The 16,286-nt window shown below is 40.0% G+C and overlaps 1 protein-coding gene across 2 annotated transcripts in view; it reads right to left on the bottom strand.

The window, feature by feature from the left end:
• LOC311047442 (plasma membrane calcium-transporting ATPase 1-like) overlaps positions 1 to 14,282 on the bottom strand; it is a gene marked incomplete at both ends in the record, with an annotated part of 29,167 nt that extends 14,885 nt beyond the window's left edge. For both annotated transcript variants that reach the window (XM_084060169.1, XM_084060170.1), the window contains 5 exons: positions 1,777 to 1,992; positions 3,570 to 3,695; positions 4,898 to 5,155; positions 8,231 to 8,428; positions 14,072 to 14,282. In XM_084060169.1, the coding sequence (XP_083916295.1) occupies positions 1,777 to 1,992; positions 3,570 to 3,695; positions 4,898 to 5,155; positions 8,231 to 8,428; positions 14,072 to 14,282 (1,009 nt within the window). The remainder of the gene's footprint in view (positions 1 to 1,776; positions 1,993 to 3,569; positions 3,696 to 4,897; positions 5,156 to 8,230; positions 8,429 to 14,071) is intronic.
• Between the last annotated feature and the right edge of the window lie 2,004 nt (positions 14,283 to 16,286).

The following is a 16,286-nucleotide window of genomic DNA, read 5'->3' as shown; positions in this document are numbered from 1 at the left end:
CAACAAAACATCATACCATAAAAACAATATTCACAGTTAAAACTGGCAAAGCTAAAAACTAGAAGATAGATTTTATATTCACCCACAATACTGGGCTTATGCAATGCATGACCCAAAACTGTCACTTCAAGATTCAAGAGATATTTGTTTGTACTTGATGAATTATTCATTAAAACTGATTTGATAGATTTGCAGCAACAAATAACCTGTCACTGACAACAATTGACTTTTAATGGAGAAAAAAAGACGAAGAATTCACATCAAGTTAATTATGTACCAGCCCTATTTCTTGTAAAGTGCCTCTCAACAGCGCCACACACTTAGACATTTAATTTGTATTTAATTAGAGAGAGAGAGAGAGAGAGAGAGATAGAGAGAGAGAGAGATAGTTAGTTCACTTTTTTCACTGCGCCTCATACAACAGGATAAGACTGTGCTTTCTGTAGTGTCTTGTTGTAGCGTAGTTGACAGTGAAAGCGCTAGGATTAGACCGCATGTTTAACAAAAGCAGATCAGCACAGATGCAATTGTGGCCATTAATGATTATACAAAGAACTGAACGCCAGGTGGTCTGAGGTGTGAAGTCGGTTGGTCCCATATATTATGCACATGCCCATGACCATATACATATGTGCATAGCGGTCGGATCTGTGGCTCTGGACAACCGGATCTCCATATACTGTATGCCTATATATGGGTTTGTTTATGCTTATGTCTGAGTCAGAGTGACGTGGCCGTGGTCCTGCCTATACAGTATATGGGCGTATGGGGTTTGTTTATGGTTATGTCTGAGTCAGAGTGACATGCCTATTGCCTATATATGGACGTATGTATCAGGTTTGTTTATGGTTATGTCTGAGTCAGAGTGACGTGGCCGTGGCCCTGCCTATACAGTATGGGCGTATGGGGTTTGTTTATGGTTATGTCTGAGTCAGAGTGATGTGGTCGGTCCTCCCTTAAGCCAATTTTAATATAGGATATTAAACCAATTTTAAGTATTAACAAGAGCTTCTGACTAAATAATAACTACAATGGATCCATTGGAAGACAGGTTATTTTTTCCATTTCCTGCAAAGTAACACTTCAGTCAGGAACACTCACGTCACAGTAGATTTAACCATTTATTGCAACAAATGGAATATAGTTAAACTTTTTAAGTTGTTCCCTAAATTTTGCTAAGCAGCATGCTAAGCAAAATCAGGGAAGGCCATGCAAAATCCTCCCACAGGTATACAAGAGCAGGCCCGTAGCAAGACATTTAATCAGATTAACTTGAGTCATGCAAACTTGAATGCATTTTAACATTAATTGAATTCAGTTTAGAGCCATGTAACATTGGTGGTGGAGGCAAGCTTTGCCGCAGCAGCAGCGTGTGGCAGCAATTGAAAAGCAGAGATCCATTGTAGGAGGGAGCTGTATTTATATGGACCGCCTTGAGGGAGTGAGGTGTGACTGTTGTGTAGGAAAGCGTGGCTGATTGAAAGCAATCAGCAGACTGACAGCTGATTACCGCTGAGGCGTTTGCGACTCCCGTGTTCTGCATGAGCTAACGCTATGCTTCATTTTTGAACGTTTCTACCCGACAGCGAGGAAATGATACTGGGGCCTTGAACTTGATTCATACTCCATCACACAACAGTTTCACTTACTGGACAGAACAGATCTACAAGCTAATAACGCGTCACATCTACAGTACGTATTTTTAGCTTGAAGATAAATTCTTGTTGGCAAGCAAATTTTATAATTTTAATTAAGCATTAAGCTTGTGGCACCTACTTTTCTTGTCTTTCTTGTCTTTCTTTTCTTTCTTTTTCCTTTCCTTCTCCTTCTTCTTTTCTTCTTTCTCCTTTTTCTTCTTCTCCTTCTCAGACGCATCACCGTCATCATCATCGTCCGAACCGGCACCAAGGAGGGTGAAAATGATTCCTGTTTGAGAGTTGACGCCCACTGCCGTCACCAGTATTTTACCAGAGCCTTCCATGACATGGGTGCCTGGTGAGAGAAAAGTGGAGAGTGAGTGCTGACTGACTGACTGACTGACTGACATTTCCAAAGGGAGTGAATGAGTGGATGAATGAATGAGTGAGAGTGAATAAATGAATGAGTGAGAATGAGTGAGAAGGTGAGTAGGTGAAGGGAGTGAGTGTATGAGGTAGTGAGTGAATGAGTGTAAGTGAGGGAGGGAGGCACTGAATGAGTGAGGGGAGAATGAGAATGCTAATGAACTTCATTTATAAAGTGCTTTACAATAGCAAGATAAAGTACAATCTTATGGAAAAAACAACAGTAGAGTAAAAAGCATTAAAAAAAAACAAATACAGTAGCATGAATTAACACCAATTTAAATAAACACGGTCAAAAGAGGCAATACAACCTATCAAAAGGCCTTGGTTTTCAGAAGTGATAAGAAAAATGACACTGACTTTGCTAGCCTTAGCTCTGGAGCGCCTCAATTAGGGCGCTCCAGAGCCTAGGTGGCAAATCATTACTGAATCTCACGGCAACCAGTGAAGAGAAGCTCTTTCTTTCTTTCTTTCTTTCTTTCTTTCTAAGGTCTTTTTATTGAATCATCAGGGATGAACAACAAGTTGGACCGCAATCTTAACATTGTTTGACAAGTTGCCAAGGTGTGACTTAAATGGTGGAATTTGGGGGGATAAATACAAGGATCGCAGATTTTGCCTCTTTAGCTGGAGGAAGTTCTGGGACATCCAGCACTTAATGTCAGAAAGACATGTGAGGATCCAGGACATAAATTATTGTCTGCATCACTGGGTTTTTGTGGGACGTATTAACTGTGTGTCATCTGCCTAACAATGAAAATGGATGTTGTGGTTGTGAATAATATGACCCGGGGGAAGCGTGTACACACCACCTGGGGACAGTCGCTGATGCCAACCCATTTTTCCAGGCATTTGATTAAAATAGAATGATCAACAATATCAAATGCTGAGCTAAGATCTAGGAGGATTAAAATTGAGCAGTCCCCAGAATCAGCGGCAAGTAATAAATCATTGGTGACCTTTAATAAAGTTGTGCTATGGTAAGCACGGAAGCCAGATTGAAAATAATCAAAAACACTGTTACAATTCAAAACGAGATCAACTGAGTGGACACAATCTTTTGTAAACTTTTGGATAAAAATTGGCACCTTTAAGATCGTAGGAAAATATGCCAGTGAACAGAGAGCAATTAATAATAGATAGAATATTAGGGCAAATTGTCTGTAAAACCTCCTTGGAAATCTGATAGGCATAATGTCCAATGGGCAAGAAGAGAGTGAGTGAGTGAGTGAGGGTCAAATACTTATAGTCTTAGTTTGAACAAGGAGGGTGGGAAGTCAAACACTGATAAGAGAACCAGAGAATCTGTCACTGTCACCCACATGGTAGGTGTACCAACATACTGTATGACAAAAACAATTGTATGCTTTTATCATGACTTTTATCACATGACCAGTGTCAGCCAGAGCACAGTGAGATGGAATCATACATTACCAAACAGCTCGCTCATAAAAGCAACGCTGCCCTGGGAGACATCAGCAACACACTGGGGGATGAGTGAATTACCTGACAGCAACATTGGGTCTTTGTCCAAGGTCTTCTTGACATGGTCGGATTCACCCGTAAGTGAGCTTTCATCAATTTTCAAATCATTCCCTTGAATCAGCACCCCATCAGCAGGGAGAAGGTCACCTGAAACCACATACACGAAGAAACACACACATGCACACGCATGCACGAACACGAACGTACGCAGTACACACACACACACACACACACACACACACACACACACACACACACACACACACACACACACACACACACACACACACACACACACACACACACACACACACACACACACACACACACACTTTAATTAGACACATTTTAATCAGAAACTCAAGTAAGACATTTTTTACAATCCTGACAATATTAGCACTCATTCAATGCTAATTTACATTTGAATATGTGCCCAGTGTAAGATGACTGGTAGACAATATGACTTTCTCCCATAGCAGAGATGTTTATATTTCACAATTAGATTAAAAAAGAGGAGCCATTTTCACACCCAAGAAGCTCTGTTTAATGAAAATGATTGCTGCTTTGCCATTTGCACTCTATGAACGTTCTTATTTACATAATTGTGGGAATGCTCTCCAGTGGCCAGACACTGAAAAATGGTCTATTCTTGGTCCCCTCCTTTTCCCCAGCTACACAAAATGTATGAAAATAGTAAATCACAATGTTGTGAGCTTGTAGGACACTAGGGTCCAAGTGGTTAAGTGGAATGGATGTATTTTTATTTTATTTTGTCTACTGAATTTTCTTTTTCTTCTTTTTTATTTTCCTCATGGACACTGATTTGTATGCATTGTTGTTCATTTCCTTTTTTTTCCATCAAGCACATCACTGATGCACTATAAGCTGTAACAAAAACCTAAAAATGACTACCGTAATGTAAATGTCTCTGTTCAGAGTAACTGATACATTTCTTGTAGTCCATGTGAGAATGATTTACTTACTGTATACAGCACATCATATATGAAAATGTTTTTTCACTCTTGATTTAACTTGATTGAATTGGTAATTACATTATGTGTGCAGGTCATGCAGACACACAACTATGAACGTAGCTCTGATGAATGCAGACTAGGCCGGAACGTTAATGTTTTGTTTAGCCAAAATAAATTGTTGAAATTGAGAAACTGCCCCTGTGCATTTTTTACTTTGGTGAGTGCTACCATCCATGTAAATATTAAAAAATGTTTATGTTTTGGGGTTTTTGGTAAGGCACTTCCAACTCTTCCATTGCAGTGTATGAACGTATGTTAACTTCTCACTCAATTTACATATCTAAATCAAACGTATATCACATCTAAATCATTCACCGTATTTGACTTGTGCAACGTCGCCAACTACGATGTCTGATACAGCGATTTGGATGACTTGACCACCGCGAACCACAGTGAATTTCTGCTCCTGTTCGATGCGACTCTGGAGGCCACGGAACTGCTTCTCTTTGCTCCAGTCATTGAAGGCGGTCACCAGCACCACACAGACCACCGACAGTAAGATAGCGGCGCCCTCGATCCAGCCGGTTTCAGCCTCACTCTCGTCTTCCACCCCGGCCGCCATCCTTCCACAGTCTGGAAGAGAAAGTGATGTTTAATTTAAAGGTTTCATTCCAAAATGAAAAACCTAGCTATAAGTTCCAGGGATCTCTGTACATATGTTTGTATGTCCTTTGCATATCAAGAGAATCAAGCAGGGTTTATTTAGTCATTCACTCATACAGGTGCAAGCAGCGAAATGTTGGTGTGGCATGTGCCGCAAGACTGTGGTAACAACAACAATACAATAAAGAACAATAAAATAGAGATAATACTGGATTGTAATGAAAAAAAGAAGAAAAATAAGATAGGTAAGAAATTATGTTAAAAAGTACGAGTAAGACACACACTATCCCTCTTTTAAAAACCTCCTAGCAGCAATGGGGAATGTGCAGAATTATAGGGGCTGCTAGGTGATGATAGAATGTGCAGTGAAGTAAGGTATACAGGTACATCAAGTACATGTATTTATCTATTTACATCAGTGCAAGTAACAATGTGAGCAAAACCAGCAAGATTATTTACGGATGGATGCAGTTTTTGTTCAGAACCGTTCAACTGACTTGAGCCCAAGGGAGTGTAGTGTCCAGTGTTGATTGATTGGATGAGCAGTTCTCCTAGACCTATTGCTACAGCTACTTGCTATTTTACTTGTCTAGTATGTTCAAATTGTATGACTGTACTTATCATGGATGATATTTTACTTTATGTCTCGGCACTCTTGCACTCAAAGGGAATAACTCAGGCTTTTTTGTGTTTTATCCTTTTGACAGAGATGTACAATATGGTCATGTATGCACTTTTTGTCAAAAAAACTGGCCTGCTCCAAACGGGCACTGTACTTAGCATCCACAAAAGAGCAAAACAACAATTACATTTAACCAAAACTAATAGCAGCCACTGTTATTTTCTGTTTCATGACAACACTGTCAGTTCTTTACAAATAGTGGCTATCTGGGAAGAAAAGAAAATCCATCATCATCCCAATGCTTTGTCAGGATGAATTTGTAAAACAAAATTAACATTATTTCTGGCAGTTTCTTTTCTTTAGACTATATACAGAGGACAGCCAAACAGTGACAGGAAATCAAATGGAGAGTGACTGCAACAAATAGTCATAACTGAGTATGTGCAGTACATGTCTGTGCCTCAGCCTCTTGTCATTTGCCGCTTCTGTCATTTGTATTTCTAATCTACATTGTTATTATCTCCACAAGGCCGGACTGCCAAAGGCAGAAGGCAGGACGGCTGAAGGCTGGACAATATGTTTGTCCGGTGTGTCTATTTGCTGTCAGTCTGTGAGCCCAAACCCCACTCACCAGCACCAGTGAGTGCAGCCATTCACACCTCACACATGTCAGATGTGCTGGTGAGCAACACTAACGTTCCCAAAGGAAGCGTACACCGTACAATGACCTTTCGTATTCAACCTCATCTCCGGTTTCCGCTTCAACTCGGATATGTGCAACCTAAAGAAGTTCTCAGATGATTCCTCCACTGTCAGCTGCATCACAGATGACAACGAGAAGGAATACAGCCCTTGATGGAGAGCTTTGTAAGGTGGTGTGACAACATTCTCCTCCAGCTCAACATTGGAAAGACCAAGGAGCTGGCGGTAGACTATCAGCAAAGCAAGAACAGTACCCCAACTCCCATCACCATCCGGGGGGGGGGGGGGGGGGGGGGGTGGGGGGGGGGGGGGGGAGGTGGAGATGGTAGACACCTACTGTACAAGTTCTTGGGAGTACAAATGAATAATAAACTGGACTGAGCCCATCTACAGTTAGGGACAGAGCAAGCTGTTCTTCCTGAGGAGGCTCAGGTCCTTCAATGTGTGCAACAAGCTGCTGCAGATGTTCTACCAGTCTAGCAGTAGCCAGTTTCCTCTTCTTTGCTGTGGCTTGTTGAAAGGTAACACCATTTCAACAAACGCCAACAAACTGAACAAGCTGCTGAGGAAGGCTAACTTCTAACTGGACAACCTGGAGGTGGTTGCAGAGGGGAGGATGAGGGGGAAGCTGGACGCTATCCTGGTGATCCCCTCTATGATGAGCTAGAGGGGATAAGGAGCACATTCAGCCACACCTTCCCTCCTGGCACACCACAAAGTGAAATGGACAGTCCTTTGTGCCAATAGCCATCAGGATCCATAACCAAGATTGGCCCCTATATGAGAACTTAAGACCTTAAGACCCGAACTTAAGTCTGTTGTCTGTTCTGTTCTCTGGGATTACTGACTCCTTCTCAACTCTGGTGCAATTGCACATGGACTACTGGGATGTACAGTACACTACAGAACTATGACAGATGCCTGTTGAAGATGGCTGTTGTGAGACTTACTTATATTCACTCATAATATTCATTGTTGATAGACTAGACCACTGTTTTCCAAACAGTGGGTCAGGACCCATGATTGGGTCACGGACCAGTTTTTATGGGTCACGAGTAGACCTACATTAAAAAAATATATATTCATTTAAAAAAAAGATTTTATAAAGTTTAAACAAATCAATTAAAAACATTTCAAGTACTTCATGAATCAATAAAGAATAATCCATAAATAAATCAAATAAAAACAACGCGGCATGCAGTTTGTGCATATCAATGCAATATGTAATCCAACACACAAAATGTCATTGCATGTTAACAATTCATCTAAAATCGATTAATTGCCATTAAGAATTTATACAATTTTATTTAAAAAAATGTCCAGCTGATGCTTGTTGATGCTTGTTAATGTTATATACATCAAGGCAATTATGTTTCTGCACTCATTTCCGTTTTCGGAAGAATTTTCCTTTTGGTCCTAAAAAACGCCACTTATCAATTAATCGATTAATCGATCAATAAGGTTATCAACTATCAATGAATTAATTCATCGATAATTTGTATCCCTAATTTAATGGAATAATGCTCTATGTTTAGTATGTACAATATATGGCTGAAGCTGTGACTAGACAGTGACTTTCATGTATTGACAGTGGTATGGTCTTTTAAATATATCTGAAAATATACAAATATTGAAATATAGTAGGTCTATTTAGCTGCAACATTTGAATTCATTAGTCTATGCAGAAAAGAAAAAAATTAAATAAATGATTGTCAACTTACTTTCTCTGTCGGCATCTGGAGGTCTATAAAAAGAAAGGCCTAGTGATATTATGGCAGCCACCTCAAGGATGATTAGTGTCACATCTTGCAATGCTTCCCACACTAACTGAAGAAATGTTTTTGGCTTTTTGGGAGGTATAACGTTCTTTCCAAATTCTTCTTTCCTCCTGTCGATGTCCTCAGACGTGCCGTCTAAGCCTAAACGAGAGAAGCACAGGAATAATAATCAACATGTGTGTGTGACATTTGTGTTATCAAATCTAATTAATCTAATTATGGGTTAATGCAGGTAAGGCACATTTTAAGTACTGTCAATGTATACAGTAGAGTCAAGAGTTTTTCCAGCACCAGACATTTTCAGCTCCATTCCTTTCCAGCCTTCTTTAGATTACAACGCTATTGATAGTAAAGCTGCAATCCGTTTTATGTCTGTGATTCATTCAAGAGGCAACCCCCCTTATCCAGGAGAGAAATTTCTTGTATGAGCTTCAGGCAGTAGCAGTACTACTTGTCAAACATTAGGTTTCCTACCCGACACCAGCACATGTCTTCCCCCTTCTCCACTTCCCCAGTTACTGCCCGCACAAAAATGTTGAGTGCAAAACACTGATGCTGGCCTACAAAACAACCAAAGGTATTGCACCCACATATCTTCAAAGCCTGATCCAACCCTACAACCCCTCCCACTCACGCAGATCAACTAACACAGGGAAGCTGTCAGAACTTTCCCTAAAACATCCGGGACAACAACGCTCCACACGTCCCAGACTCTTCTCCCTTCTGGCTGCCAAACTGTGGAACAAACTCCCCATTGCAGTTAGAACTGTAGACTCACTCCCAATTTTCCGCCGTGATCTCAGACTCACCTCTTCAGACTCCACCTTAGCCCGTAGGCCACTTGACCTGGCTAAATGTAATTTAGATAGCATGATATTTAGACAGATACCAGGTTCCTTTGTTGACCTGCGGCATCCTATAGTTGTTATAGTTTGAATGTAGGCTACAGATTATTTATTTTTTGATATTATACTGTTGCAAGGTTCTTGGTTTACCTATGATCCTAGATTACTGAGGCACTACACTGTCTCTAAGCATTTGATGTATGTGTTTACCTTGCTTACTGTAAATCACCCTGGATTATGCTAAATCCCGAAATGTCTGCTCTTTAATGACATGAGCATCCCTATTCTGGGCATGTCTCAGAATAGTAATAATGAATTTTGTCCCAACCTATTTGCAGCTATACCCTCCATTTTTTGATAATTCGCATTTGATTCCCAGCACCTGTCAATGTTTTACCTCACCAGAGTGCAAAACTGTATTCACATCTAGATTTAAGACATGGATACATATAATGGACTGAGACGGAAAACAAATAGATCAAAGCTGAGCTGACATTGGAAATGCATGAATGCAGTGAAAAGCCCTACTGTGAACAATCTGCCAGCTCAAAGGTCCAGACAAAGCTAAGTACATCTCATATTTACCGCATCTCCTTCTCAGTGGGTGGTCATAATTCAATATGTTATGATATGCATGGTGCGGGCATGGTGGAGCAAACACGATTTATTTTTCATTATTATTTTAACTTCAGTCAGTTTAAATAGATATTAAGGATGAACAAGGTTTATTTTCAACTTCAGAAAATCTGTGCTATGTGAATGAAGATGAAACGTTGAACGTGAAGACACGTTTACATTTTACAGTTTTCACTGCTCTAAGTAGAATCATTTCACTGCTGGCAGTGTTGCCACAGCTGTATTGTATGTGACAAAAGAAAAACCTTTAACCTTGAATACTGAATGTCAATTGCTTTCTTTCTTGCTAGCTCATTGTGTGCTGAATGTTGCTATGCACATACTGTCATATTTTGAATAACAAATCTGTGATTCATAAGTTTTACATTTCATATATATATTACGAAATAATTCTCTTTCTGTAACGTCAACCTGTGAATGCCTCATATAGGATAGCCCCAAATTGTCATCCAGCGCAATCCGAAGTGACCATCAAGGGTTCCTCACTGGATCATTAATATACGTCTCTCTACAAAGCATTGGATAAACATATAAGCATGTTTCTAAACATGTGAGATGTGCTATGATTCAAGTTGCCTCTTAAAGTTCCCCATCCCCAATGTAAAGTGTGCAACACATACTGGATGGCTGCTATAATGAACTGTGTGCAACTGCAGCTCAGGCACACATGAACAGTAAGGATTTTACTGGCCAAATGTAGGCTACAACCAAGTCCTGTGCTTCAACTGACCCACTGAGTTGGTTCAGCATGCTTATATATTCTAAATCCCTCTAAGCAACGCATTTCCTTCTGACACCCTAAAGCTTCAATTTCCAACTCAGTGGTGAGAGTGCCTAGCAGGCTAGAGAGAACCTGCTGCGTTCTGCCTCAGCCCAGTGCCGTACAATGACTGACTTCTCCTCATTCATTCAGCCAATGGGCCTGTCAGCCATAAAGACTACACTTACAAAATGAAAGAGTCGTGAGAAATGTTACACAAGCGTGACAGATTTAGTCCAAAACCGATCAATCAACCAACAATGCTTGACGGTTTAAGGTGAGTGGGATTAAGGTGAATCAATCTGCCGCCAGCTGTCACAATTGAGATGTAATGTAGTGTTTTGCACTGTACTGTAAGTCTGTGGTTGTCAGTCCAATGTTTTTTTCTGCTGTATGTAGGCAAGCTGCTGGTGACATTTTCATGCTCTTTTTCAGTCTTGACACAGCAGGTGGGGAAGAAAAGGACGAGAGAGAGGGGAAATACTAACAGTGTTTATTGAGCGTACATGATAGAGCCCAAGGTGGATGAATAAGTAATGGCTAGGCAAATGTCAAAGGACAGAATGTGATCCTGAGCGGAAACCTTTGGCTCAGACAACACAGTAGGCTATGTCTCACTATCCTGCTGTAGGCTGGGAAGTTTTAGAGACTTATTTTTCTGATAACAAGGGGAGATAAATTGATTAATTGAGATATGTGTTTAGAAATCAAATTTTGTTTGCAGCCAACAATTTACAGCACTAGATTATACATTTTAAAGATTTTTTTTTAAAGAAGCCTTACATAAAATGGACATACATGTATATATGCATCCAGCAAGAGAGTATCTCACATCCTTGAACATGAGGTTCAACAGGATTTATTTTCAAATTCAGGCTACAAATCTAGCACACCCAAGTTGCCAGCACCCCATTGTCTCTGTTGTGAAAACAATAACACAATAAATGAGCTGCAACAATTGTGTAAACATTAAAATATCAGTGTTCTGTGTTTTTGAAAGGACCTTAAAAATAATCTAAGGATCAACATAATTATCCTCCATTTCAGTAACTTAGTAACCTCTGCCCCAACCTAGCAACAATAGATATGGCTTACAGTATGAACCATCATTTAGTGCTGTTTTTTAGTGGTGATCAAATTCAGTGCATCAATACAAGTACAGATTGTAAGTTCAGAGTCAAGACTCTACAGTTTGCTGTGAGGGCTAAATAATTAATAACATCAATCATACAAGAACGACCTAGCTCAATGACTCACTAAAGCACTAAAAAATGCAAAGATTTTTCCATTAATTAATTTCTGCCCTCATTGTCTGATAACCAAACCTGAGTCAAATAGCATTTGGTTTAATTTCCAGGAGGCCTTTACCACACTACAACAGATGCCAGAACATTTGAACACTTTTTAGTCTATTTAGTGAGTTTGTAACTTTAATAAACTAGTGATTGACAGCTTATCTGGCTCTATTTGGACTGTGCTAACACATTAAAGCAATAATCCTCATTGTAATGAATAAAACATTATATTAACCAATCGGTATGGTACAGTGTGTTAATGAAATATAACTAGTATATCTGTAGTGGTTGGGGGTACTTCTCCCTAGTGTTGTCTTGCATTTAGAAATTTCAACCCTAGTATTGTGACAATGCCGCCTGGAAAATGACTACGCAGTGTCATGGTCACTGACAGTAGGCTGCTAAAAAGCCTTTTCCCCCCGTACAATCAGGCACACGAACGATCTGACAGAATGAAAATAAACGTGGCCATACAGTAGGAAAATGCTAACTCTGCCAATCTGCTCAAGCACTACGATTTCATTGAAATTTGAAAATACTGTTTGATTCACATCTGTTGGTTAGTCTGGCAATGCCAGGCTTGTTGGTAGCCAGTGACAGCTGTCAAACTTATCATGAGTAGGCCTATTGGTTGTTATTACTGTATGTGTCATGCCCTGCATGGAAACAACACACATGGCTAATTTATACTACATGGTATGATCATGTCGCTCATTGAAATTAACTGATTTCCAGATATCCTGATTATATCCTGCCATCAGCACTAATTGATTATGCCCATATACTGTATGGAACCCGGCAACACCAGGCAATTGGTTCACGGTGCCATTTTGGATTGTGAAATATAGGCAATAGTGAAGAGAGAAAGAGAGATTCTGAGAGAGAAAGCAATTGTTCATTGACAATTGTTGTTTAATCTGGGATCACACTTAAAATCCCATACCTAGAGTTCAACAAAGATCAGCAAAGTGATTATGTAGAATGACAGTAAAGGCACAGGGGGGTGTGTATGTAATGCAGTCCTGTCTGATCTGACCTGAAAGCAATAGAGGACCAATACAATCTGTCCATCAGAGCAACACATTATTACAGTTACAAATCGGGTTTACATTTTCCATTTGCTATGTTCTGAATCTGATATAAGGATTATTTAGTTTAGATTATTTATATTTAGTGATAATAACTGATGGTCTACATTGTTCTACCTATTTATGTACTGTACATGTCATATAACCCACTGCACTGTCAAGGGTTAGGGTTAGTCAATCTCAGGGACATCTGACTCATCAGGCAGCCATACAGTACTGAGTGAAACTGTACAAAATGACATCCATGCCTTTAGGTCACCTTACACTCAGTTCTAATACCACATTCTCTGATTATTCAGATGTATGCTCCTAACTATACATGACACAATCTATTTGTACCATTAATTTACTTTAATGAAGTTTATCTCATCAGATTCCATTTTTGAGACCAAGCCCTCCAGCATCTTGCATTTCTCGTTCCTTTGACATAGATGAAAGGCAGTCATATTATATGAAAACTATAGTAAATTACATGCACAGTGACAGTAGTATCACAATGCAAAAAAACAGAATCCATTACCCCATAAAACCATAGTTAACCCAATTTCTAACAATTGAGTATTAGGCCTATACATTTGGCAATAAAATCCAAAGGAGTGGTGGGATTGTGTGGGATTCTGAAGGCCATCAGAGTTGATGTGTGAAATGTCATACTTTTCATCTCCCTGTAGAGCTGACCCAAATCCTTTATGTTTATTTGTTTAATACATTTTCCTACATTTTGCGTATATTGTACCCAAAATGGGTCAACTACATTTAACCCGTCCTAACTATTTTGAACAGTGGGCATCGACTGAGCAACACCCCAGAGACCACTGTCCCTAACATGTATGTCTTTTTGGTGTGGGAGAAAACTAGAGTAAACCTATGGTAACACTGGTAGAACATGTAAACCCCACACAGAAATGCCCCAGATGGGTTCAACCCCAGGATCGTTTTGCTGTGAGGAAACAGTGCTAAGTGCTAACCACTGAACCACAGCATCTCCCATGAGAGGTGCCACACTGACCTTTTCTTGACGTTAGGGAAGCAGCTACGTGTAAAATGCTTAGTATTTCTTTAACACTCAGTTAAATAAAAACTCAGGATGTTTTGTCATCAACACATGATCACATCTTTTGCACTTCATATTTAAATACTGTATACAAATATATATTTACCATCAACAGGTGATGTTCTCAGCCTTCCACACAGTCCATTGACATCTTCATAACATTCCTGGATTCTTGCTACTCCCTCAACTCCTCTGAGCTCCATGAGGGAGCGAAGTTCCTTAAGCGAGCAGGTGAATTCTGCATCGTGATTGGCCTCCGCTGCACGGTGGCCATGTTTGGACCCACGTAAAGAGTTACGAAAAGAGTTGTTGGCCATGTCTTCCTCTGTCTTCCTCAATAAGCTACTCAGTGACAAACTGTTTCTGTATTTCCCATAAAAACGCTGTAATTCCTCAAGAATATAGCTTGCTTGTCTCCCGGCAGCGTGACATACACATGTAGAAATCTCCTTTCATTTGATTCCTGTACGCCCACTTGCTCATCTTGACTGCTGAGAGTGCCATTTGTCCTTTGAAGTTAGAAGGGTACATCTGGAATGAAATGAATGGAAGATACAATTAGTGAACTTTCACAGGCTTGGCATCCAAAATGTTGCATCTTTATCAACATGATCACTTTTGAATAGAAGTGATAAATACTCTTTTAAGCTTTCAAATCATTATATATTTTCAAATGAAAATCTGGGAATGATGACGGGGAAGATGTCCGGGAATGATGTCAAACTGGGAGGCACTGTCTGTTGCTACTGAAATGTTATTTATCAATTCTCTTGAAACATTCCTGAAGTTTTCCTATATAAGAGTATTTGCAAAAATAATATTTTGGAAACATGTTTTCCTTTAAAAGGTTACGACCTACAGAATGTGCTTTGAATTACATCAATCAATCAATCAATCAATCAATCAATCAATCAATCAATCAATCAATCAATCATCTCTGAAAGGGACTGAAGAGAGAAACATGTTTGTGGCAACCCTGTCATGCTTCTCCATCTCAATGACCAACACATGAAGTGACGTGACGCCTTAGGAGAGAACAAACTGCCAAGTACATTTAAGATATGAAAAGCTTGCACAGTTAATCAAACCTGACAGTAAATGAACAGCTAACAGGCAATGTGTTTACTTAACTTCAAAACCCCAAATGGAATTCTGAAATGTTTACTATTATGTACTAGATCACGTTGTTCCATAAGTGTGTACTATTCCAGCTGGGTGGAAATAGTATGACGAGTTGAGTAATGCTTTGCACTGGACGTTGTAAAGCAACTGATTTCTTTCAAAGAGATGGACCCTATTTGGCCTGCTCAGACTGTGATGGAGGGTAGATGAGGTTAAAAAGGCTTCTACTAATGCTGTATAAAGTTCAACCAACCACAACAAATTCAACGAACTGCAATCAAGAAAAATCACCCATTAGATTCCAGGCTTGAGTTGAGATTTGCGAACTCTGTGAGGAATAACCATTTTCTGTGCAATCTCCCTTGTACAATGCACAGTGCACACTCCTAAGAACATTGAGGCTGCATGCATTTCAACAATCAAATGACGTCTTTTGACAGGGTGCCTGCATGCTACTAAAAATAAAAGGTTCTACTTACAAAAACTCCCCCCACTCCCCTCCTCATAGCAACAGGAGGTATTACCGGTAGCCTATAGTCCGCTTACACAAGCCTGTATCTTTCACAGAACTCCAGATAGACCCCCATGCTTTGGAGCTGATCTCTTTACAGCACCTCAGGAGGCAATGTGGATAGATACTCTATGACCAGGGTTGTGGCTAAATAGCTCTTTCTTCCTTGGAAATATGATTTGACCTTCAGCACGCATGCACACACATGACATATACACACACACACACACACACACGCTCGACCGCCGCAAGGATTCACAGGAGGGGAAAAGGGGCTGGCTAAATGATTATCTCTTAATCTAATTAGACAATCTGTGGCATCAGTAGCCTACTGTACGCTCCAGAGCCAATGCTAGCCGCCACTTGAGTGTAACTACTAGGCCATATGTTATACAGTATACTGTACATCATCAGTACGCTGTACATTCAACGTTTTCAGGCCAAAGACCCCCTATAGCAGAGAGAGGGGTGAAGCAGGGACCCCCACTACATATTGTATAGCATTGTGTTGCAGATTAAACCTTTTCATAGATTTCATAGATAGCTGGATTCATGTTAGTGTGTATTTTCAGATAGTTGACCTTTAAACCCTCAATATTTAGTCAACTTGACCGCTGGCTCTGTACTTGTTCTGCTCTTTTTCCCTCTACACCGACTCTCAGAAAATAGCCGATTTACAAGCTCACAA

The sequence above is a fragment of the Gymnoscopelus microlampas genome (assembly GCF_963454915.1).
Source record: "Gymnoscopelus microlampas genome assembly, chromosome: 6".
Lineage (NCBI taxonomy): Eukaryota > Metazoa > Chordata > Actinopteri > Myctophiformes > Myctophidae > Gymnoscopelus > Gymnoscopelus microlampas.
This window is presented reverse-complemented; position numbering and strand designations above follow the sequence as displayed.